The sequence below is a fragment of the Spermophilus citellus genome (genome assembly GCF_964194105.1).
Source record: "Spermophilus citellus genome assembly, chromosome: 8".
Classification (NCBI taxonomy): Eukaryota; Metazoa; Chordata; class Mammalia; order Rodentia; family Sciuridae; genus Spermophilus; species Spermophilus citellus.
In genome coordinates, this window is record NC_138189.1 from 3,604,461 (window position 1) to 3,629,013 (window position 24,553).

Consider the following 24,553-nt stretch of genomic DNA (forward strand, 5'->3'; position numbering starts at 1 on the left):
GCCTGAATTTCCTAGGGAAGGTTTGCCATGTCCGCAGTCCCCTGGAGTCTCAGCCTCTGGCCCTCACCCAGGGTCTGGCCTCCAGGCCCGGGCTGCACTTTGGTGCCCCCTGGTGGTGAACGTCTGCTCCAGCTCAGGGTTCCTGGAGACGCTTTCCTTCCCACCCTGGTCTGATTTTGTCAGCCAGGCCGGGTGTTAGGTTGGAAGGGAAGGGTACTGGGGGAAGGGAGACTCGCTCTGGTTCCAGACCCGCTCCATGGGCTTTCTGCCATTTCCAGTCCTGGCCTCTTCTCTATGACCCCACCCAGAAAATGAGAATTCGGGGCTCCCCTTTTAAGAAAGCGGGGAACCCTGGGCTGCATTGGGAGGTAGCTGCCAAACATGAACGTTTTTCCGTGGGGCTTCCTGTTTGTGGGGGGGCTTCCCTGTTTTCTGGGTCTTTTTCTTTTCTTTTTTTCCCCCCTTTTTGAAACTGAATAAACCCAAGAAAGGTATTAAAATATGGCAGCTCCTGGAAGTCTCGCTCCAGGTAGACGTGGCCCCACACAGGCATTCCCTGTGTGCCTGAGATGTGGGGACTACACAGGACCAGGTGCCGGGCCAGGTCCTGTGTAGGAAGAAAACATTGCCACAGTTACCAAGAATACAAGGTCCAAGGCATGGTGAGGATGTGGGGAAAGGCACACTCACACATCGCTGGTGGGACTGCAGATTGGTCCAACCACTCTGGAAAGCTGTGTGGAAATTCCTTTAAAAAAACTAGGGATGGAATCACCATTTGACTCCATTATTCCACTCCTCAACATATACCCAAAGGACTTCAAATTAGCAAACTACAATGACACAACCACATCAGTTCACCATAGCTAAGCTCTGGAACCAACCTAGGTGCCCTTCAACAGATGAATGGATAAAGAAAATGTGGTAGATATCCCCATGGAATATTACTTGGCCACAAAGAAGAATGACTATGATAGTCGCTGGTAAATGCAAAGATCTGGAGACTGTTATGCTAAGTGAAATAAGTCAATCCCAAAACAAAGTTCAGATGTCTCTCTGATATGCAGATGCTAACCCACAACCAAGTGGGAGGAGATGGAAGTTCATTGGGTTAGACAAAAGAGAGTGGAGAGAGGAAGGGGGATGGGAATAGGAAAGACAGTGGAGTAAATCTGACTAAACTTTCCTATGGACACGCGTCAGTGAATCTCCACATCGTGTACATTCACAAGACTGGGATCCTAATAAGAGTAAGGCACATTCCATCTTTGCATAAATGTGTCAAATAGACTGTACTCTCACGTGTAACGCAAAAGAACAAATGGAATTTGAAAAACTTGAAAAAAACTAAGATAGCCAGAGGCGCGTGCCTCTCTCTCTGAGTGGTAGAGGGGCTCAGTGACCACTGCCCTGCCCACGTCAAAGTGTCGAGCCACACCGCGAGCCCCCCTTTGGAGCCGTGGGCTTTCAGAAGGAGCCCTGTCCTTGCCGTGAGCAGGCCCTGGGGCCGCCTGTTCACTGCCAAATCCCCAGATGAACGTGTGGCCTCTGGTTTCTCTGATCAGGCTCCATGCCACTTTCTGCATCTCAGCTGGGCCCCCACCTGACTGGCCTCTGAGACGTATCTGTCACATAGACTGGAGTCTCCGTGGCCGTGTTTGCTTGCCTCCTGCAGGTGTGGGGTCACCCGTCTCTCCAGGTCCCCCTGAATGCGTCTCAGCCTCAGGTCCCTCCAGAGCACAGGCCCCGTGTGTTCTAGCAGCTCTGGCTGCAGAGTGACAGCACCCTAGAGCTCAGGGCTAATTCCGAACAGTCATCCTGTGCCTGTCACCCCCACGCGCAGGCAGCGGTCAGCTTGAGAGGAGGTCTTGCCATGAGCACTGTCCTTTCCGTCCACAGCTCCGGAGGCTCACAGCGGCCATACGAGTGATGTCCTTGCACAGAAATAGAACGCACCCCCCCCCAAGCCTTTGGAAAGGCATTTTGAAAACCACGATTAGAAAGGATTTGTGTTGTTTTCTTAACACCTTTGAGCCAGGCCGTGTGCGCGTGAGCACGTGTGAGCGTCTTCGTGAGTGTGCATGCAGTGATGGTGGAGCGGCATGAGCAGGCTCCGGGTTTTGTTTCTTTCCAGGCTGTTCGTCAGCATCTTATGAGCCCTTTGACTCAACTCTCTAGTCTTCAAGGAGGGGCAGCAGTTTCCCAGCATTTGGGGGGGGGGGCTGGAGGTCACAGCAACTCCTGGAGTCTATTCCTCAGGCTTCGTTATTTTTAGAGAAATGCATCTTGTGCTTATAACAACTGAAGGTTGTTCACGTCCCGTATTTGAGGAGTTTCTCTTTTAAACAACGGGCTACTGCCTCGCAGGTGGCAGCGGGAGCATTCCCGTGTGCACTGCGCCTCCTGGCTCCGGCCCCCGCCCCTCACAGCCACGTGCATCTCAAGCCAGCTGGAGGAGGGTGGGGAGCACTGTGTCCCTCACGGCCTGTGGCTGGGAGTGTCGTGCCCTCTGTTCTCCACCACTTGCTGGAATGTGTCCAGGGTCAGGAAGTGCCCACCTCCAGGCCTCCTGTTACAAGTTTCCATTGTGTGTTCCCTCATGTTGCCCCCCTCCCGCCTTCCCACGGCTGCTACCCTGCTGTGGCACCTGCAGCTGTGTCCTTTTGCATGTCCTCCCTGTGGTGACGTGAAGGCAGCTTGTGTCCCCATTTCCTCCCAGCCATCCCAAGCCCAGGGGCTAAGCAACTGTCACATCCTCCAGATGACTTCCAGATTCCCAAATAGGCCTCAAGCACCAGGACCTGTTCTGAGCACCAGGACGGGAGACGTCTGGGTGTGGCTCTGCTATCCTCGTGGGGGACTCGCTGTGTGGTGCACCAGCTCCTCCTGTTGAGCAGTTTGCGTTAGAGCTCTGCCTGTGAGGGGCATGTCCTCCTTCCTGGAGGCTGAGCTCCCGCGTCTCTTGCAGGCTACCTGAACGTGCTCTCCAACAACCGCTGGCGGGAGCGCTGGTGCAGAGTGAGGGACAACAAGCTTGTCCTCCACAAGGACAGGACTGACCTGAAGACCCACGTCGCGTCCATTCCCCTCCGTGGCTGTGAGGTGATCCCAGGCTTGGACTCCAAGCACCCGCTGACCTTCCGGCTGCTTCGCAATGGACAGGAGGTCGCCGTGCTGGAGGTATGGTGTTCTGGGGCTTGCCGTGGTTTCCCTTCCTTGTCCCTCCCAGCGTCCTCCCGTCTGGCAGGGCTGCCTTTCTTTCTCTGATCCCTCTTCTTCTCGGTGGCTCTGTCTGCGATCCGGACAAGGCAGCAGCACAGAGCCAAGCTCTGCCGGTTGTGCAGCTCAGGCCTGTCCCCCGTGACTCCTTGCATATGTTTGCACAGAAATTAAACACAGAGCTCCACAGAGTGGATGGCTTTTCTCCTAAGTGGCCCAGGAATAACTTGTAAGATTTCCCTTAAAACCTTTTTCTTGTTGGGCGCGGTGGCGCACGCCTGTGATCCCAGCATCTCCGGAGGCTGAGGCAGGCGATTGCGAGTTCAAAGCCAGTCTCAGCAACAGCGAGATGCTAAGCAACTCAGTGAGACCCTGTCCCTAAATAAAATACAAAATAGGGCTGGGGACGTGGCTCGGTGGTTGAGTGCCCCTGAGTTCAATACCCGGTACCCCCACCCCCCAGAATAAACCTTTTTCTTCTGACAGTGGGCTGCCTTTGCAATGGTAGTGTTGAACTTGTCCTTTAAAAATTCCTTGCGGAACAGGCATTTTGGGGCCACTTGTGGCCATGAAGACAGGGCCATGAGCCAGTGACACAGGAACCAAGAACACCTTTGAATTATAAACGGACTTTGTATGCATTTTATTATTTGTTTGACTCACCAGCAAATGATGTTTGTCCATTTACCAAAAGCAGAAAAACATAATTAAAATAATACCTACATCCTCAGAATGTTCATTTCTGAAAAAAATTGTTTTTCCTTTTGTGACATTGACTTATTTTCTGCCCCAATTGGTTCAGACCTTGTTCCCCTCATTCCCCTGCTGGTGTCGTCACAGCGAGAGCCCTGCGTGGGGAGGGGGCCACCCGGGCACGCGGTGTGCCTGTGCCAAGGCTGTCGAGGTGCAGGATTTCCAGAGTCTGGGTGAGCGTGTCTGTTGGTCAGGAGCAGTGAGGCTGCCTCGGGCCTGCAGAGGGGCTGGGGGTGCCAAACGGGGTGCCAAAGCCTAAGTGGCTAGTCGGGATACGGGCCAGGACCAGGAGTGAGGTGCCCCGTCAGGCGGTCGGCATGATCTTGAACTTCAGGTGGAGTTGGTTTCAGGGACTGTTTTCACAGAAACTGCTTTATTTTTTTGGCACTGCTCAGAAACAGATGGATCCTTGTTTCTTGCCACAGGTTCAGTTGCCCCTAGTTTGAGGCAGGACAGGCCAGGAGGCCTGGCTGCGCCCCCTGCTGGCCACTCCTGCAGACAGGCTTTATCCCTCAGGAGGCAGGTCCAGTCCTCGCTCCTCCTCGGACCTTGAGCCTGCGTGGGCTGTTCTCTGGGGGTCTGTAGAACGTCGGTGCCCTCCTAAGCACAATGTGGTCTGAAGCCTGTCGGGTGGTGGCGGCCCAGAGAAGCTGAAAACAGGCCAGGAGGCCATCTTCCCAGGTCGGGATGTGGGTCTCCTCCGAGCTCTGGCAGCAGTCCCAGGGTGGTGGCACTGGACCCTGAGCAGACTGAGAAGCTGGGCTCCGTGTCCAGTGGAGGGGGCCTGGACGGGTGGGGCTGAGCCCCGGGGTTGGTGAGCAGCCCCTCTGCAGGCCCTGAGAGAAGCCGGGCAGCACACCTTCCAGATGTGCAGGCTCTGGAGGAAGCTCAGTCCTTGAGAAGCAGGAGGGACTGAGTCCCCAGCATGAGGGCAAGAATGGGAAGTCTTAGCAGTATCCCTTAGAGTGACGGGAACAAAGCGCCACAGCACCCCAGGAGGAGCAGCTGGCCCTGCCTTTGCCAGTCACCAGCTGCAGGCCAGCCTGCAAGGCGGCACTGCGCTCCTCCAGGGCCACTGCCTTCTGTGTTGAGGTAACTCCGGGTTTGCCGTGGCGTTGCAGGAGCAGCACAGAGTGCCCGAGTACCTTGCACCCAGTCTTCTGTCCGTGTATAAGGTCTTGGGAAGCCTCCCTAGCCACCCCTTTATCTGTGAGTGCTTGAGGGTGTGTTTGCCAAAACCAAGGGCCATCTGCCCCCGAGCAACAGAATGACTCTGAGATCAGGAACCGGCCGCACACAGACCTCCCGTCCGACTCCTAGACCTCAGTTGGACTCTCCCAGCAGCTCTGATGTTTGAGGGGCAGAAGGAAGTCCACCTGCACCCGCTGCTGGTGTCCAGCCCCCGACTGCTCTCACCACGGTGGGGCTTTTGCAGGGCACAGCAGGTCCCTCCTGTGAGGCATGCCTACTGCTGCCTTGTATAGGAATAGGGGCCCTCCTTGGCAGGAGCCCTTGGAAGTGGTGACATCCCACAGTGCGTCCCATCCGGACCGGCTCAGCTACCTGGGTTCATGTGACCCGTGTAGGGCTCCCTCTCGTGAGATACTGCCATTTTCCTTTGTCTTCATTAATTATCACGTGGGAAGGTCCTCTGAGGCGTGTGACTGTGCTGTTATTAGTGGATTTCACCCACTAATCTTAGAATCTGCTAATGACTTTCCTGAAACAGTCATTATTACGACAGTTGCTAAATGGTGAGTTTTCAGTTCCACTGTTCCTTCTGGATTTCCCCTTACTCCAACTCATTCATTACTCATTCACTCAGCTACCTTGCTGTGTGGGTGGCCATTCATAGACTGCTCTTCACTGGCTTGTTTACTTGTCTGATTTGCTTGGGTGGTGCTGGGATCCAGCCAGGGCCTGGAGCCTGGTAGGCAGGTGCCCTACTGCTAAGCCATGCCCGGCCCCACAGACTGTTACTTTAATTAGCCATGGTAGTCCTTTTTTATCATGATTAGTTTTGGTCAGATGCCCTGCATGCTGGCTCCTGTGTCCTTTGCTGTGCCCCTGTAATGGAGACGGTGGTCCCCGACATCCTGGGCCACTTTCTGTGTGTCGCAGCAGGGGGTGGTGCTTTCCCTGCCCAGGTGGGCACCTCCCTGCAGAGGCCTCAGTGCCTCCTAGTGGAGGGGGTGTGAGGAAGCCAGGGCTGTGGCGGGGCGGGCTTGCTGCTATGGGCCCTACTGTTTCTGGGCCCTTGAGTAGACACACTCAGGAAATTGGTGTGCATGTGCAGATCATAAAGACGCACATTCACACATGTTTCTGTGGAACATTGACTTATTTTCTGCCCGGATGGGTTCAGACCTCGTTCCCCTCATGCCCCCGCTGGCGTCGTCACAGCGAGAGCCCTGCGTGGGGAGGGGCCACCCGGGCACTGCTCACACATCTACACGCACATGCCCAGAACCATGCACCTACATGTCCGTCTGATCTGTTATTTTAACCGGTGAGATCATGACTGGTACCTCCGATTCCAGTCCAATACCACAGGGTTATTTTTTTAAGGACTATGAGGAAATTTCATAAAATGGACTATGAAGAAAATGGTGAGTGAACCGTAGTGTAACAGTACCTGTCACGCCCTAGACATTGTGTTGAAGGACTTGGCAGCACCTCTGTGAAATACAGGGAGTAGCTAGAGAGTGGCCGAGGCTACGTTGTTGCCAGTGGTGGAGCCAGGGCTGGCAGGCTAAGGTGAGCTCTCCCACCAGCTGCCCCTCAGCCCAGCGCCCGCTCTTTCTTGGTTTTTTAGAAAAATTTTTTTTAGTTGATGGACCTTTATTTTATTTATTAATATGTGGTGATGAGAATCGAACCTGGTACCTCCCACATGCCAGGCAAGTGCTCCACCGGAGCCCCCACCCCACCCCGCGCCAGTGCTTTCTTGATATAGATTTTGTTTGGAGAAGGACTAAAGACCTACAAAGAGAAGGAACCGCAGTGTTGGAGCCAGTTGATCTTCATCCACCAAGCACTGAGCACCGTCTCTAGCACATAGCTGGAGTTCCTTCACTTTTCCTAATGGCCTCTCTGGTCCTGGTCAGGAATGATTTGTTGTGTGGAAAACATCAGTTACCAGCCAACATGATCAATCTCCAAAACACCTTCTTCTTTACTAATGGCTTTTCCTCCAGAGAGGTTTTTGTTTGTGGTGTGGAATATAATTATAAAACCCAAGCTTCTTTAAGCTCAATTTATAGGTCTTCATTTAAAAAAATAATTTTTAGATTTCTTTTTAAATGAAGCATGGTGATTCATGCCTATAATGCCAGAGGCTTGGGAGGCTGAAGCAGGAGGTTCACAAGTTCAAGGCCAGCCTCAGAAACTAAGAAAGGCCCTAAGCAACATAGTGAGACCTTGTCTCAAAATAAAAACTAAAAAGAGCTAGTGATATGCCTCAATGATTAAGTGCTCCTGAGTTCAAGTTCTAGTACCGAATAATAACAATAATAAAATAATAGTAGGGGCTGGGATTGTGGCTCAGGGGTAGAGCGCTCGCCTAGCACATGCAAGGCCCTGGATTCGATCCTCAGCACCACATTAAATAAATAAATAAATAAAATAAAGATATTGTGTTCAATGACAACTAAAAAAATATCTAAAAAATAATAATTACCATTATTTATAAAAAAAATATTTTTTCTTTAACATTCAGTTAACTCATAAGGTTTTGTTTGTTTGTTTGGGGCAGTACTGGGAATTGAACCAAGGGGCTTTCTATCACTGAACTACATTCCTTTTATTTATTTATTTTTTAAATTTTGAGATAAGGCCTCACTAGGTTGCTGAGGTTGGCCTCCAAGTAACCTGGATTACAGGTGTGTGCCACTGTTACGGAGATGGGGCCTTTTGAGAAACTGAGGCAGTGTGAAGACCCCCTCTTCAAGCCCTGATTCTTGCCATCAAGTCAGAAAGATTTCAGACATTCACTCAGAGTAGCAGGCCTGAGTGTACTGAAGGGGTGGGAAAAGGGAAAGGGGAGGGTCCTTTCAGAGAGGAGAGGGACAGTGTGCTTCTCCTGCTCTCCGTTTGTTGGGTCCCCAGGAAGTTTCCAGAGCGGCCCGCCCAGGTCCTCCTCAACTTTTAACTGACAGCAGGATGACGTCAGACTTTCCAGTTCCCCTGTCAGCAGCTCTAGGTCACCTGGCCACGCTGACCAATTCTGAGTGGATTCTTACCAGTTACACATTCTTACCAGTTTATGGTTAGGAGGTTCTATCCTTATCTCCCTGAGTTTCAGGATCAGGTCATGAAAATCTGGGTCTCTCCCATTGACATCCTGCAGTTGACAGGTAGTTTGCTGAGGAATGTGATATATCCGGTCCATGAGCCAGGCAGGGCTGCAGATAAATTGCTTCTTAGAAAAGAAAGCATGTGGGGGTCGGCACAGCAGGCCCATGTTATAGGATTATTCTCTTAACCTCCTGCTCTTGCCATTCACACCTGTCTGTCCCCTACCACCACCGTACCTGGCTCTAGTCAACTCATAAATTAATAACTGAACTCTCCCTAAGCTTTAGATATTCTGACATATTTAATTAGTCAAATTTTATTTAAAAATGTAACATAACTGATTTTCTAAATTACTCAACAAGGATAACTTAAATTTTTAATGAGTATAAACTTGAAGATATATTTCATTCTTACAGATTAAGCAATTCAGGTGGGGGTGGGAATTACAAACGTCTTACAAATGGCACATTCAGTACAGCCTGGCAGCTGCAAAACAGAGTGACACTGCGAAACAGTCGGCCATTAAAGTGGGTTGAGTTTTAAACCCTCTAGTCCAGAGACCCAGACCACTCCAGGCCACAGGAGCTGGAGGGCAAGGGGCAGAGCCTGCCTGTGCCATCCACGAGGCTCTGAAACCGCTCCCTTTAGCTGGGACTGACTGAGTCACGTCCCTGTCCACGTTGTGACACCTGGGCCTTTCGCCCAAGTAAGCAGGAGAACTTCAGGACCAGGCCTGCTGCCTGCCTTCTACGGCTGTTTTGGAAGCCCTGCTTAAAGGTGGCCTGAAGGCCGCGCCAGGCGCCCCTTGGGTGGAGACTCGGTCGGTGCTCCTTCACACTCTGCCTTTGGTACTCGGTGTTGCCTTGCCTTCCTGTCCTGCGGTCTCTCTGGATGCGGTTTTCAGAATGGAGGAAGGGTTCACCTTCAGTTCAGTGAAGCGCTTTTCCTCCCCTGCAGGCCTCTTCTTCTGAAGACATGGGCAGGTGGATTGGGGTCCTGCTCGCTGAGACGGGGTCGTCAACAGACCCGGGAGCTCTGCACTACGACTACATAGACGTGGAGATGTCTGCAAACATCATTCAGACGGCCAAGCAGACCTTCTGGTAAGACCCCGCCCGTGGATGGTGCTGGAGCTAAGCGGCTGCTTTCCCTCCTCTTCCCCTCCACCTGGGCTGCTTGAGTGTGAAGACCAACAAATGCACACCCTGAGGCACGCGCTCTTTTACTATGGTAACCCTGATTTTGCTGGGCATTTTTATCATTTTAACCCTCTGGGACTTCTGCTGGATCAAGGGTCGGCAAACTTGGATAAAGGACGGCATGGTAAATGGTTCTGACTCTATGGGCCCCTCAGCTCTGCCGTTGTAGCCAGAGTTGATACACCAGTGAATGGGGAGGCTGTGCCACCCACAGAAGTATTGCAGAAATAGTCAGCAGGCTGGGTCTGGCCTGTGGGCCTTCTGCGGACCCCTGTGTGGGTTCTCTCCACAGAACTGACTCTGCATCACTGGAATGAAGACCAGGATATAAAGCCCTCACTCCAGTGCTTTATGTAAATTCAAATTCTGATTTTATCTGAAGTCTAAATCCTGTTTTTAAAGAAGTGCCATTCTGTGCCGAGACGTTCTTCTGAACCCTGAGTATTTCCTTGACACAGTGATGGCAAGGAGCTCTATAGCGGCAGTTCTGGGTGTGCGTCCAGGCAACTGCAAGGCTGCAGAGACTCTCCTAACAGTGCGGAGTCGTGCCTGTCCTCCCACGCTGCCGTCACATGGGCTGGTGATGCAGAGGCAAAGGCGGGCAGGCAGCTCCTCTGCACTGTGCTCTCGGCGTTCGTCCCTGCCTCTTCCCTTGCTCAGCCAAGGAGACACTGGGTTCCCTTAGGGTGTCCTTGTCTGTAAGGCCAGCTGGGAGACGGTGAGCTCCTGTCTCTTATGCCAGGGCTGCCCTGGGAGGCCCTGTGGGACCACGATGCAGAGCCCTGTGGTGGACTCCAGGGGGCGCTCTTCTCCAGCAGAGTTGTCAGCGGATGGCTGCCTTTTAAAACTTTGTCATTTTTCTTGAAAAGGGAGTAGGCAGGCCACCGTGACTTGCAGACGTGGCACTGCAGGCGTCACCCCAGGATCAGGTGGTAGCACATGGCCGAGACATGCCCTTGCACATTCTACCTGGCCGTGAGCTCAGTGGCTTTTAAGTAGGCAGGAACCCTTCTAAAGAGATAGTAGCAAAACCCGGTGTGATAGTTTTGGTGGTTTTGAACAGTAAAGTGTCACCAGTTGAAAGATCTTCATGAGGGATGCCAGGCGAGAGGCCACCCATGTGCAAGACGAGCCAGTGCCCTGGTGTCAGGGCGATGGGCCTCCTGATGGCATGATTTCTGTTCCACAGAGGGAGAAAGGCAGTAATATATTTTGGAAAAGGGCCAGAAAAGAAAAAAATGACAGAGTCTCCCAGAAGATGCATCCCCAGGATGTTAGGGATGGTAAAAGGTTGGGGCGTTTCCCCTGAGGGCCTAGTTTCAAGTGAGACTTATGGACTGAATGACACAAAGGACATGTTGGGAAGTTTTCTCCTGAACCTGTTGCAAAGTGTGCCTGGTCACAGACCCCCGGATGGCTGTCCCGAGGTGAGGTTGATTCCGGCAGAGGGGAGCAGCCGCCCGGGGAGCTGTCCTCTGCAGGCGCCTTCTCCGGGTTCCCACATGTTGTGTCCTGGTATTTCCTATGGGCTTTGCTCACTTCCACTTTATATATGGCTGAAAATCATCACAGAAAGAGTAGTGACCAAAGACGTGGTCCTAATGCCTGTCCTTGGCCCCATGTGCTGTTTGGCCTGGAGTTTGCTCCCTGACCCAGGTCCCTCTCTGTAACTTTGGGGGGACTGTCCAGTGGAGGAGGTGTCTGCCACCTGGGACATTCTGTGTCTGTGACCTTGAGTTCGGATACTCCCCGTCCTGCCAGGGGCTTCCTAAACCATCCTGTGGGTTCTCCTCATTCAAGGAAGAAGGGCTGCTGTCCTCCTATTATCTGTGCTGGCAGGGCACCAGAGGCCAAAGCCACAGACCAGTAGGAGAGCCCCTGCCATGAGGGGGACACTCATACTTGTCACTGAGTCAGCTGCAGCTGTGCACATGCAGCTGGGCTTCACGCCATCTGGCACCACTGTGTTGTCCCCACTCACAGGAAGTGTCCAGATCACCTTGACACGGTCAGACCTCAAGGGAGGCATTCCAGTGAGAGATCCTTCAGTGTGTGCTTAAAAGTCACATCTGCCCTTGCAGATCTCCGAGATTTTTGTATTTTTCTTTTCCTATGCATTGTATTTTCCTACATTGACTTATGTGTATTTTAAGTATAGATTACTTGTATCAGTTTTTTATGAGTGAAGGAAAAAGACAGGTTAGGTTTCCTGGAGAGAGCCTGTGTGCTGGCAGGTGTGCGTCCAGGCGGCCACAAGGTCACAGCGATTTTCTGAACAGTGCTAAGCCGTGGCTTTCCTCCCACGCTGCTTTCACACAGGCTGGTGATGCAATGGCTGCCTTTTGCCCAGCAGAGGGCAGCCACGTTCCGCGAGGGGGACCCACGGGCCTGGGCAGGTCCCCCACCGGCCTCGGAACTTGCAGCCTAGTTGGCTTGGGAGGCACTTTCCTTAACCCTGAATTTCTCCTGCTATTTTTCATCTGGTGACCATAGAAGTGCAAGATCCTATGAAGAAAATAAAATCCCTTTTTAAAATTAGGGTGGTTTAAGTTTCCCGATTAGGAGCAGATGCTCTCGAGCTTGTCTTTCCCAGGCACTTAGGTTTCTGCTAGAATAAGCAGCCTCTTGAGAGGCCAGCCTCAGTCAGCACAGCTTGCCAATACCCTGTGTGTCTCTGGAGTGCCCAGATTGACAAGGCCACGTTCCCCCAGATCTGGTCCTCTAGTGGCGAGAAGCAGCTGATAAACCAGTAAACATCACGGCAGGCCAGGTGGTGGAGAGAGGGAGGAGGAAGGGGGTGGAGGGGGTTCGTGGTGCTGTGGTGGGACGTGGTACGGGTGGCCCACACAGGCAGGCCCGTGAGCCATCTGAGAGGAGCTCCTAGGCAGAAGGGCCACAGTGACTCCGAGGCCAAAGGTGCCTGGTGAGCCGAGAGCAGTTGGCGCCCCCGAGGCTGGGAAGGCAGGGAGGGAGACAGGGCAAGCCCTGCGCTGCCTCCTTCTCAGGAAAGCACTTTGGACTTTCCTGGGCAACTTTGGAGCCCTGAGTGGACTGGGCACCGACACACGTCTGGTCTGCGTCCTTTTCCCACTCCCTAGGTGCTCTCGCTCTGCCCCTTGGCTGCAAGTGTGAGTGCCCTTCCTGGGCCAGGCAGCTCTCCTTTACTCTGTGGATGCTGGCTGGGCGTCCTGCAGTGTGCTCAAGTCTAGCAGTGTCACCTGGGCACAGTAAAGGCCCAGTGGGTGAGGGCTCCAGCCCCAGGACCACACCATAGGGAATGTCATTCAGTATCCAGACTGTCCCAGTCCTTTGACAGTCCAGTGGTGATCTGAGGCTCTGCAAGCCAGCTCTGGCCCCACTGTTGATTAGAAGGCCAGCTCCAGTGCACTGACTGGTTCACTCGTGTGTCCTGAGAGGCTGCAGCCCGGAGCAGCCACACAGCGCGGCAGAGGGCTCCATGCCCGCCCTGCACGCCCAGCCCCAGCCCTCAGCGTGCTCTCCAGGTGGACAGGACTGTTCTGCCCTGGGGGCTGGGAGCTCCAACCTGGGCTCATGTGACTGTTCTTTTGGTGACTGCCTCCGTCCTCCAGGTGCTCCAGAGGTCTCTCATTTACAGAACCTCAGGGGCTGTGAAGGGCTCGTGACTAATAAAAGGTGGCCTTTCCCTTTCTCTTGTCACTCAGGAGTTCCATGGTTATAGAAGCTCTGGCCAGGAATGGGGACAAAGTCCCCAGCATATGTTTTTCCACAGTGGCACCTTCTGAAGGTTGTTGTGGCCACCACAGGGCCTGGGAAGGTCAGGGCCAAGCGAAGGCGTGCTATGCAGCGGTGGGGATAGAGCACGTCTCGGAACAGCATGTGGAGAGCCTAGAAAGCAGTCCACGGGCTTCTCCCAGAAACAGGCAGGTGGTGTCTCAGCTCTGCAGGCCCTGGGTCCTCTGCCCTCGAGAGATCACGGACTGAGACGGCATGTCAGCAGAGCCTCCAGCTGGCTCCAGTGCGGCTTTCTTTTCAGCTGTGCAGGGCTGGCCCGCCTCACAGAGGACGGTGGTTGTTGGTTGAACCTGTACACTCACCACCACTGGCCCTCGCCGCAGGTGTCTCAGATGGGCCCGTCCTGACTATGCAGGCGAGGGCTCGGCCCAGCCCTGCAGGTGACGTCCTGCCTCTGCCTGGGCCCCTCGGCCACTGAGTGCTGGTGCAGCTGGGAGGGAAACAGGCAGGCGGGCGTGTTCACTCTCCCTTCTCTCTCAGCTTCATGAACAGGCGTGGGGTGTCCACCAGCCCCTACCTAGGGAGCACCTCCAATGGATACGCTCACCCCAGTGGGACAGCCCTGCATTACGATGACGTCCCCTGCATCAACGGCTCGGTGAGTGTGCCCTGAGAGTCCACGGTTGGTTTTGTCAGAGGCAGGGCCGTCTGGGGAGTTCTGGCCTGGAGTGGCCTGACCTCCTTTCCTATTTCCTCCTCCTGCCCCCTCTCCCCTCCCTGTTGCTCAGAGCCTCCTGGTGAGCAGGTTCTGTTCGGGCAAAAGGAAGTGGGTCAATCTTGTCCCTGTCCTCAAGGGCCCCAGTCTAGTGTAGGGAGGCCTAGGACTGAAGCAGGAGCTGGGGCTGATGGCTGGGTCCAGGCCCATCTAGGACCGGGTGTCACAGGATGAGCAGAGCCCACCTGGCACAGCCCCCATCGTGGGGAGTTGGGTCGGTCAGTCCCCTTGCCCTGTTCCTACGCCCTGGACTTCAGCCTTTGGGGACTCCTGCTGTCCACTCTAACCTATGCCCTCCTGTCCTGTGGGCAGGCCTGTGCCAGCCTCAGGAGCCACATAGTGGTAACCATGACACGGTGAGGCTCTAGCTTGGGCTGCTGTATCATATCAAGGTGGGACCTCAGCTCCTGTGGCCTCCATTGGCCCTGTGTGGTCAATAGTGTCTCTTGGCACAATGGACTTGTCCCTGGTTCTGGGCTTTGGTGTCCAAATTGTCCTCTTGAGGGTGGGCCATTTCTCTGAGTCTCTGGACTCGGCCTCCAGCGTTTCTGGAAGGACAGTGCCCAGCCTGTCTCCCGAGCCCCCGGCACGGCCCCTCACGCACCCTTCTCTCTGGTGTTCCTCACGTGTGTGCCTTGCACATGAAAGTGTGAGGTGAGCGGAGGTGGAGGTCCCCGGGCCTGCACGGTGCCCCTGTCCCCACCATTCCCGCAGGCTGGTTGCTGGGTGGGGGTGACAGCAAGCTTCCGAGGGCACCACAGCTCCACCTCCTGAGGGCAGCCTTCCTTCCCGGGATCTGCATGCCTAGGCGCTGTGCCCAGGTCCCTCCTGGGCTGACAGCAGGAGCTTCTGAGGCAGCGTCCTGCGGCCTCTCTGCTTACTGAAGCTTCCTCTGCTCCCGCCTTTAACCTGCTTTTCTGCTGCTGGTGATTTCCAAGTGATTTCCTTTTCAGAGGCCCCACAGAGTTCAAACCCAATACTCGGCCACTTCAGTGGCTCTTATCCCGCCTCCCCTCAGTGTTTGCTCACTTTTAATCTAGAAACTTCTGTGGGTTTCTGCAGTTGCTATTTCCTTAAGTCTTCTGTGTGACTTAATGCTTGGTATTTTAAGAAGATGATATTCTAGTCTAGACCATTTAATAATTCTGGACAAATATAAATCTATGCTAGGTTGTCTTTATCAAATGCTCACATCCAAATTGATCTGCATTATTTTTAGATTGTGCATAGGTCCCTGCATCACAGAAATAGACACACTGAAGTGACTGCAAAGGGATATAAACACTCCCACTGTGGAATTTAAATCTTTGCTATTTTTATAACAAAAGGCTGTAATTACCGTCTGGCAGAAAGGAACTCTGCAGGAAGATCATAAAAACAGGGTAAAATGAGCAGAACATGTGAATTATTATTTCCCTTTTTAAAAATGCAAGGCAATTTATACAGACCGTTGGGACTTGGGAGGGCCCCGCAGGGTTTAGTTTGGTATTTATTTATACTTCAGTGTCCGTGCTCTAGATGTCTCTGTCCCATGAGGTGGCTTGTCCCTGTTTGAGTCCTTTGTTCCAGGTGTCTGCTAAACACCGTGGTCTTCGTCAGGTTCTGAAGCACCTGTTTTCTGTGCAGCCACTCCCTTTCTAAGGGATTGTTTTGCTTATGGCACTTTCTTCAGGCATAACAGCATTGGCACCATGGTGCCTGTGGACAGTGTCCGTGACCTGAGGTCCTCGGCATGTTAGGGCAAGCGTGGAGCAGCCTGGTGGTCTCAGTTCCAGCCCTCGTCCCCCAGGAGAGCCCAAGGCTCATCAGTGCTGTGGCATATAGCCACGAGCGCCCCCGAGTCCAGCTCTGCCTCCAACTAGCTGTGACCGGCCTCTGGCTGGGCTTCCCCTACTTCCTCAGGTGGGCGGAGGCCAGGGCAGCCAGTGTGTGTGCGTAGGGAAGGAGCCGGGAGCGGCTCTCACGCCTTCCTGGGGCAGTGCCCATTCCTCCCTTCCTGCCACGTTCAGGTCCTGCATTAGGGGACTTCCAAACTCCAGTCTTCTAAAGAAGGAAGTTTCCAAGCAGTGTTTTTTTTTCTGCCTTGAAGAAAAAAACAAAACGCCATAAACTAATGGTGCTGGGAAGGATTTAAGGAGAAAGAAACCTTCCCTAAAACCCTAGAAGTAAAGGGATTCTTTTGAGTGTGTCCACCTGCTTGTGTGTGGGGGTGCTGTATTGGCAACACCTGTGTCTCGGGGTACGCTGTCTCGTTGTGCTAAAGTCTGCTCTCTCTCCTGTGTCTGGGTCACTAATGACAGAGCTGTGTGTTCCAGTGGGACCCGGACGACGGCTTCCCCGCCTCCAGTAGCAGAGGCCCAGGCGAAGAGGCGCTCTATGATAACGAGGGCCTCTACGATAACCTGCCGTCTCCAAAAATCTTTGCTCGCTCCTGTCCTGCTGACAGAAGGGCCTCCAGGCTGTCCGCTGACAAGCTGTCCTCTAACCTCTGCAAGGCCTCCACCTCCTGCGGCCCACCCTGCTCTCCGTCTCTCACTAACACCTCTGCTGTGGGGAGGGCGTCTCTCGGGCTGCACTCCCAGGTACTGCACCACACCCCCTGTCCCCAGGGTCACCCCGCAGCCAGCCCTGCAGCCAGCTCCCGCCCCTAGGGCACAAAGCATGGGCGTTTCCTCCACTAGAGCCTTGTCTGCAGCGCGCCCCAGGAGCAGTGAGCAGTGCTGGTTAGTGCTCAGGGCATTGAGGCTCTCTTTCCACTCTTGGAAAAGCCCCAGTGGAATTTTGAGAATCATGTCAACAAAAGACAAAAGTCCGGGGAAGGACAGGGCAGCCAAGCTTTCCAGATTCTTGACTCGCAGCTTCAGTAGTATCCTGCGCGGCATGAAGGAGCAGGGATCCGCTCTGGCTTTTGACCTTGGCATGGGTGGGTGCTGTCCCGGCGTGAATGTGAGGCCTGCTCCTGCAGCCAGCAGCGGGGACCACTGCTTGATAAGCAGCCTGGAGGCTGAGCGCCACCCACACCACACTCTGTCTGCGGCAAGGCAGTGCTGCAGGGCAGGTGCTATATGGTGTGCATCCCCAGCCTAAAGTCTCCTCTGCTTTCCCTGGAGACCTGAGCACCCATTAAGAGAACTCTGCTCACGTAAAGCAAGTACGGGGCGAGCTATGCATCCCCTCCGTCCTGAGGGTGACCTTAAGAAATGATGGGACCAGGTAAGGGCCGAGGATTTCAGACAGTGGTGCTCAGACAGACACCTCCCAAGGGACTAGCTCATCAAACTCCCCAAGGAAACGTTTTGGCCACCAACGACATGTGCCCAGATGGCCTCCTGGAGATTCCGACTCCAGGAGTCTGAGCGTCCAGTGTGTGAGCACCATGGTCCTCCACTATTTTCACGAGTACTTGTGCCAAAAATCTGGTCAACATGTTTCATTTACTAAGTGAAACTTACCTATGCGTGTATTTATCTGCTTTGTGTTGGCATTGGAGTTCCCTGAGGTAAAAACAGGCAATGAAACATGCCACCTGCATACTTGGACTGTCTCCAGGTTGGGGACCATTTGGTGCACGGTCAGCGCGTGGAGCTTTCACATTGTTGTTGTTCAAGCTCTTGTTTCAAGTGAGCCTTGCACTATAAGTCAAAAGAGTACCCATTTCCCTCCCTCACTTGCCCACGGTAGGGGGAGCCTTCTGTCCCCTGGCAAGACCGTGCACGACCTGCCGTGCGGCTGTGCTGTGTCGTTCAAACTTTTGGGAGCCCAGCAGGGAGGTGCCCGTACCTTTTTATGTTCTTGAGTGATCAAACAGAGGCTCAGAAAGCTTTAGTGGCTTGCTCAGCTTCTCTTCAATGACGGGGCTTCCCCACACCCAGGCCCATGGCAGCAGGCGAGGTGGCACGGTACAAAGCAAGGGCCAGCGTACAGCTGACTGTCACACAGGAGTCAGGCCTCAGTGGCGTGGCATCACCTCTGCCAAACAGAGTCCTTTGGCCTGCAGCAGTTGAAGAAGTGGGGCACTATTCAGTTTTTTTAAAAAAATTTGTAGCTGGTCAGATTTATTTTCTGTGTTATTCAGACTATTTCTACACTATGTGTCATTTGCATCCCTGCCCCCTCCCCACCAGTGACTCAGAAGGCAGTAGACTGTCACTCAGTTAAGAGTCCTTGAAGCAGAAACCTAGCAGTGTAGTCATGCTCCCACCCTGAAAAGTACCCGCTTTGGAAACAGGCTTCAGTGGCCCCAGCTGAAGGCCATGCCCATTTCTCAGCAGTGAGCATGGTCCCGGTGAGGCCAGAGCTGCCCAGCATTCCCGCCCGCTTCCTGGAGGACCCTCTGGCCTCCCTAGCCGTCCCAGGAAGCCACATGGTCTGGAGTCTGAAGCCAAGTCGGTCTCCTCACCACCTTTCTCTCTGACTGAGCTGGGTTCCACAGAGTCAGAGAGCCAGAGAAATTTCCGTAGGAAAGAAATAGGGCTTTATTTTGTTTTGTTTTTTATTTTCTGTTTATTTCAACAGCTCAAGGGGAAGAAGCCCCCCGTGGCATCTAATGGGGTTCCTGGGAAAGGGAAGGCTCCCAGCAGTCAGCAGAAAAAAGTGGATTCTGCAGCCAGCGTGAGACGGACGGCTTCAAGTGAGTTTCCACCAGATGCTCTGCTTTCTGATTCTGACTGCAGCTTGGGTAGTGGAGAGTGTCTGGGCTGCTCACATGGAGAGTGTCAGCTTGGAAGTCTGTTGGAGAGAGGGGACAGCGTGCAGCCTGTCCTTCCCTTGCTGGGTGGGAGCTGGCAAGGACCTCTTGCCCATGCCCCGGGACCTTTGCATGCCTGAGGAGCACAGAGCTGCCTGCCATGTCAGCAGGCACTTGTGGGTGCAACGCCTTGTCCCTGGACTTTGGGTCAGGAGACCTTGGTTGGAGTCCCCATCCTCATGTGCAGCTGGTCGTTGTGTGCGCTCTCTGGACACAGCCTGCCCCTTCTGCCAGGCCAGTCAGGGGCAGCTGTGGCCGCTGCAGGGAAAGAGCAGAGCTGGTGCCCGTGCTTGAGTAATGGAGCAGCCCAAGGACCCCAGGCTGTCATCTCTAGTGGTCCTGGTCCGTGACAAGCTGTTCCTGGTATCTCTTGCTGATTTCTCAGAGCCTTGTTATCAGGGTGGGTTTGTTCGCCTACCACACTGTCCAAATGAGGAAAGAATCTCGGAGCAGCACAGGAATCTCAGGGTCTCTCGCAGTGGGTGACGGAGCCCAAGTGAGAACCAGGCTTTGGGACAACAGGTGATCTGGAAGCAAACAGGGCAGAGGCCTGTGAGGCAGGAGCCGGCGCAGCATGCCTGAGACAGGCCTGTTTTCTTTCCACGTGGAGGAACCTGGACGGCATCGCCGTCTGTTTTGCACTTGCCCTCGCCCTTCTCAGAACGGGCGTCTGAGGGCTAGCTGGCCAGCCGGGCAGCATTTATTCCCTTGGGTACTGCAGCTATGGCTGAGGACGCAGAGAAGTGGAGCTCCGAGCCAGCTGGCCTGTCAGAAAGGTTTGCTGTCACGTATGCCACCCCTGCCTTAGGGCTTATAGCTGAGCTTTTGAAGCTGTGAGTGGAGCTGGTGAAGCGGTCACCCCAGAGATCAAGGCTCCACCCCACACAGAGCAGAACCAGCCTCGCCCTGACTGCTCCTGCCACGGGAAGTCTGTGCCCTCTCCTGGGGGCTCTTCTGCTGTTCTCTCCAGACCCACATCCTGCTCCTCGGGACCTGCCGACCGGGCCTTGTCCTCTGGCAAGTCTGCTTCCCCTGATGTGTGGGGTGGCATCCACACTCCACTGCACTGCTGCTCTCCAGGAGGAGAAGGGCACCGCGACGCTCCGCCGAGAAGGGCCTGGCGGGCAGTCTCCTCGAGCTCAACACTTCGATGCTCCCTGTGGGTTCTGTTCCCTGAGTGGCTCACCCGTTGTTTTGTGAGAACTTTGGAATTTTTATTAACTTTGGTGACATCTAATGTTGACAAAAGAGAAAAATAATAGCATTCTGTCTTGGCTGGATTTGGCCTCTTGCTTTTAGGTTTTGGGGGCGTTTAGGGCGTGGGGACCAGAGAGGAGAGCTGCAGGCTTGACACAGTGAGCAGAGTGGCCCTTGGCCTGCCTGCCTCAGCTGTGACTAGCTGTGGCCTCCCCTGGTGATTAGCTGCCCTCGGGCTGTGACCCTCCTGAAGTCATTCTGTGGTTTCTTTAGATGAGGATCAGTGTTGACACACAGGTATCAGGGAGCAGTGCTCCGCTGGGGTCCTCGTGCCTTGCTGCGGTGGACCCAGCCCCCAGGGTAGGCACTGGTCGTGGTGCCATGGTGCATACAGACAGGGCTGGGGAGTGCTTGTCACAGAGAATGACGAGAGCTGCCTGTGAGTGTCTGTGCCACACCAGGAGCCCTGTCATTTAGACAGAAGTCACTGTAGGGACATAGGTCATTTGGAGAAACTCAGGCAGTCCTTCTCACTCCTGCTTCGTAGACAAGAGCTGAGTGGGGAGACAGGTGCTCACCAGAGTCACAGTATGGAGAGGCCCTTGCGTGCCTACTCTCGTGCTTCCTGCCATCATGCCCCCTCCCCTGAGGCTTTGCAGCAGATTCTAGGCCCCAGCAGTCAGACCTGTGGGTGTAAAGGGTAGGGCATGGCTGGAGTACAGACACCCCAGCTCTGCATGACCACTCTGAGCTTGGAGGTCCTTGGTGAGAGCTTTCCCCTCTGGGGTGGACTTTCTCGAAGAGGCTCTTCCTGTTTTTCTGTAGTTGAAAGGCCAAGTAACAAGAGGAAGAGAGCCAGGGTAGGGACTTTTTTTAATATTTATTTTTCAGTTGTAGTTGGTCACAATATCTTTATTTATTCATTTTTATGTGGTGCTCAGAAATGAACCCAGGGCCTCGCATGTGCTAGGCGAGTGCTCTTCTACTGAGCCACAAGCCCAGCCCCTGGGTAGGGACTTTTAATGCCATGTGAACTGGTGGTGTGATGTGGGCCAAGCCTCTGGACTTCCCCAAAGCTAGCTTCTTCCGCCTTCATTTAGCACATGTTTCTGAGGAGCGCGCCTTGGTGTTCTCAGTGCCTTATGAGTATCAGTCAACTGAACCCTCTGGACAGCCCCGTGACACTGCTCTTACTATCCCAGCTTCACAGGAGAGGAAACTGAGACACAGAGATTAAGCAGCTCCAGGCTCATTGCTGTCCAGTATGCAGTTGACCCATGTGCCCTGCCACAGGACTGGTCCCCGGCCAGGGCCTGGTCTGGGGGTGAGGAAAGAGCTACCATCAGGTCAGGGTAAAATGTACTCATAAGGAATAGGTGGGGTCAGGCAAGGGTTTTGAAAAATATGGAGAACTTCACAGATTCCAGAGGTTATTCCTGATAGTAATAGGCATCTGTCTTTCCACATCACAGAATGTTAACTTCCAGCCTTGTTGAGGAGACTTCCAAGTTGTGTGCCTCAAAGGGAAGAGGATTAAAACAGTTCCACATTCAATTTCATTTGTAAAAGTTTGATTCAAAGAGTGTTGGGGATTTGAATGGCCGCTTTTCTCCTTAGTTCAAACCTTTGCTGCTCTTTCCCTGTCGGGTGGCAGTTTTGCATGACCATGGCCGCCTGACTCCTCTGCTGCTTTGCTTGCCAGATGCTGACCAGTACAAATATGGCAAGAACCGGGTGGAAGCGGATGCCAGGCGCTTGCAGACCAAAGAAGAGGAGCTGCTCAAGAGGAAGGAGGCGCTGCGGGACCGGCTGGCGCAGCTCCGCAGAGAGAGGAAGGACCTGAGGGCCTCCATTGCCGTGAATGCAGGTGGGGAGGTCGGGGCTTCCTTCTGCTCTGCCCACCAGGCCTGGGACCATGGAGGCTGGATAGGGACTGTCTGTGTCGCGCCTCCTGGGGTGCAGGGTGTGCCTGGCAAGCCAGGGCGGGCCCTGCGTGGTTACAGGTGCAGCCGCAGCAGAGGCTGGACCTGAGCCCAGGCTGCCCAGTGCAGCTGCAGCTCCATTCCAGCCTCAGGTGCCAATGAGGTCCAGGGGCGAGCCCTATGCCTAGGGCCGGAGCCCTGTGGTAACAGGGGTCCAGGGGGTCTCTCAGCAGGAGTACCCTCCACTGGGGCAGGTCCCACTCACAGGGGACAGCAGAGGCTTCACAGCAGGGAGCAGCCCTCCCTTCCCTGGAGGGGCTGGGGAGCAAGCAGAATGTGTCGGGTTGGGAACGGCCAGGTCCGAGGGCCCAAAGAGGGTGCAGTCTAGTAGGGGAGCCGGGAGGCAGAAGAGCACCCCGGCCACCCTGTTCTCTCCTGCTGGCAGGAGCGCCTGCCTGGGGATGGGACTTGGGCTGCCTCCATGCCACCATGCCAGACCAGTTCCCACACAGCGGCAAGGCTGGCTCTTCAGACAGCTCTGCCAGCCTCAGAAGGCGAGGGAGGGCAGGTGCAGAGGACGGGAGGCCACGGAAGCTCTCACTGGCTTATTCACACACGGCTGGAGCTGACACACAGTCACCCAGCTCCTCAGAGCTCGGCCTCTCTGGCTTGGAGCCTGGGTGATCACTGTGCAGGGAGGTGCTTTTGGAAGAGTGGAGGGCAGGCCCCGGAGGAGGAGGCAGGGAGAGCGTCCAGCCAGGGCTACCTGGTACAGACCAGAGCCTAGCGTGGAGCTGGCAGGAGGGAACATCTCCCTCCCTGCCTTGTTGCAGAGCTACAGCTGGTGAGCTGCAGGGAGGCCCTGGAACTTAGCCTCCAACAAGAGAGTCCCCAATGCAGGCAGCATTGGCTGGGCCTGAGCACGTTTGCCAGCCTCTTAGACTCAGTTTCCTCATCCGTCCAGCGTGGATGCTGCGTGCTGCAGGTCACTGTGACAGACCTCAGCATGAGCAGAGAGGCTGGTGCCTGGAGCAGGGGGAGCCATTCCAGGGGACTTGTCCTAGAGCACAGCCAGGCTGGACAAGGCCTGCGCGGGAGCTGTGCTGGGAGCCAGTGGAGGTCCAGTGGGCACAGAGGTCCCTCCTGAGAGCCTGGCAGTGACAGCGTGACTCTGGACTTGCAGGCAGGAAGACCCAGGTGGTCCTGGAGGACAAACTGAGGAAGCTGGAGGAGGAGTGCAAGCAGAGGGAGGCGGAGCGGGTCAGCCTGGAGCTGGAGCTGACTGAGGTCAAGGAGAGCCTGAAGAAAGCCCTGGCTGGCGGCGTCACCCTGGGGCTGGCCATTGAGCCAAAGTCAGGGACATCAAGTCCACAGGTAAGTGTCCTGCCAACTCCCTGCAGAAGCCACAGAAGGGCCAGAGCCCCCCGGGGAAGTGCTCTGGGGTGGGTCTCAGTTCACTCTGGGTCTCCTGACGTGCAAGCTCACATGGGCTCACACGTTGTCATATGTTGGCACTGGACATGTTTGTCAGTTGTGTCCTCGGCTTGCTGACTTTGAACTTTCTTACCTCTCCACTGAAACTTCTACCAGGTCCTTGCTGCACGTCCATCCCTAAGAGAAGGGTGACTCCGTATAGCGCATTTGGTGCTGGAGCCCAGGGGTGGGGGCGTGGGTTCCGGGCTGGGACCCTCAGAGCTGATGGGACATAGAATCTCCTCTCAAGTGAGTCCTCCCCTTGGACTGCTGGTGCTACACCAGCCCCTCGACAGGCAGTTCCACGCCTGAGCCCCAGCGGCCTCGTGAGCCCCGTGTTGTTGCTTCTGTTTCACAAAAAAGGCGTGAGGCCCATCAAGCGCAGTCCACCCGCTCAGGAGTCCAGTGTGCAGCTGACCCCACTGCGGCTGACGCTGGTGCACCCTCAGCCCACCACCTGCACCCCAGTGCTCCTAAGGCAGGTTCTTCTTTCTAGGCATCTGGCACAGGGCCAACTGGAGTGGATCCGATGCCCTCCACATGTGCATTTGGTGGATTTGCCAGGTTTATGGGCACCACCAAAACCCAGCACCCACCTAGCCATCACCAGCAGCCCTGCCACACCACCTTTGCCACTTTACTCTCCTCCCCAAGCCCAGCCACTGTCACGGCACAAGGGCCACCCCTCGCCTCAGAGATGGCCCCCTAGGCAGAGCCAATTCCAGCAGGCGGGGAGCTGCTCCATCACTGGACCCACAGCCCTGCAGGCTGGGGGGCAGCAGGCGGGGTTTCCACACCTGGCCCTCTCGCCTGGGCTCTGTGCTTCCATTGTGTGCATGGTGCCCAGGATCAGTCCTGGGACCTCATGCCTCCTGGGTAGGTGCTCTGTCACTGAGCTACCCCCAGCCCAGCTAGCCCAGGTTCTCATCTGCTAGGTGACAATGTTGCCTGCTGTGGGGAGTGGTGTGGACACTAGGGTGTCCTTCCAGCACGGATGCATGAGCTCTCATGTATTGACCCACTCCATTCATTGTCCTTAGTTAAATAGACTGACAGGTGCATATTAGTGCATTATATGCAGATTATATTTATTTGACTCATTCATTCAACAATTATATGCTTGTATGATTGTATATTACTATTATATTTATATGGTCATATATCAGTAGTATTGTATGTAATTTATATGTAATGTGGTGTATCGTTATGTGCTACTATATATATGAAGTCATACCTTATTCCCTCAGTGAGTCACAAA

At 54.5% G+C, this 24,553-nt stretch overlaps 1 protein-coding gene across 1 annotated transcript in view; it reads left to right on the forward strand.

Annotated features, from left to right (window-relative positions):
* AFAP1 (actin filament associated protein 1) overlaps window positions 1-24,553 on the forward strand; it is a 130,420-nt gene that overhangs the window by 99,485 nt on the left and 6,382 nt on the right. Inside the window, exons 10-15 of the mRNA XM_081303130.1 lie at window positions 2,969-3,180; window positions 9,226-9,371; window positions 13,722-13,839; window positions 18,472-18,586; window positions 21,603-21,767; window positions 23,006-23,196. Of these exons, the coding sequence (XP_081159256.1) occupies window positions 2,969-3,180; window positions 9,226-9,371; window positions 13,722-13,839; window positions 18,472-18,586; window positions 21,603-21,767; window positions 23,006-23,196 (947 nt within the window). The remainder of the gene's footprint in view (window positions 1-2,968; window positions 3,181-9,225; window positions 9,372-13,721; window positions 13,840-18,471; window positions 18,587-21,602; window positions 21,768-23,005; window positions 23,197-24,553) is intronic.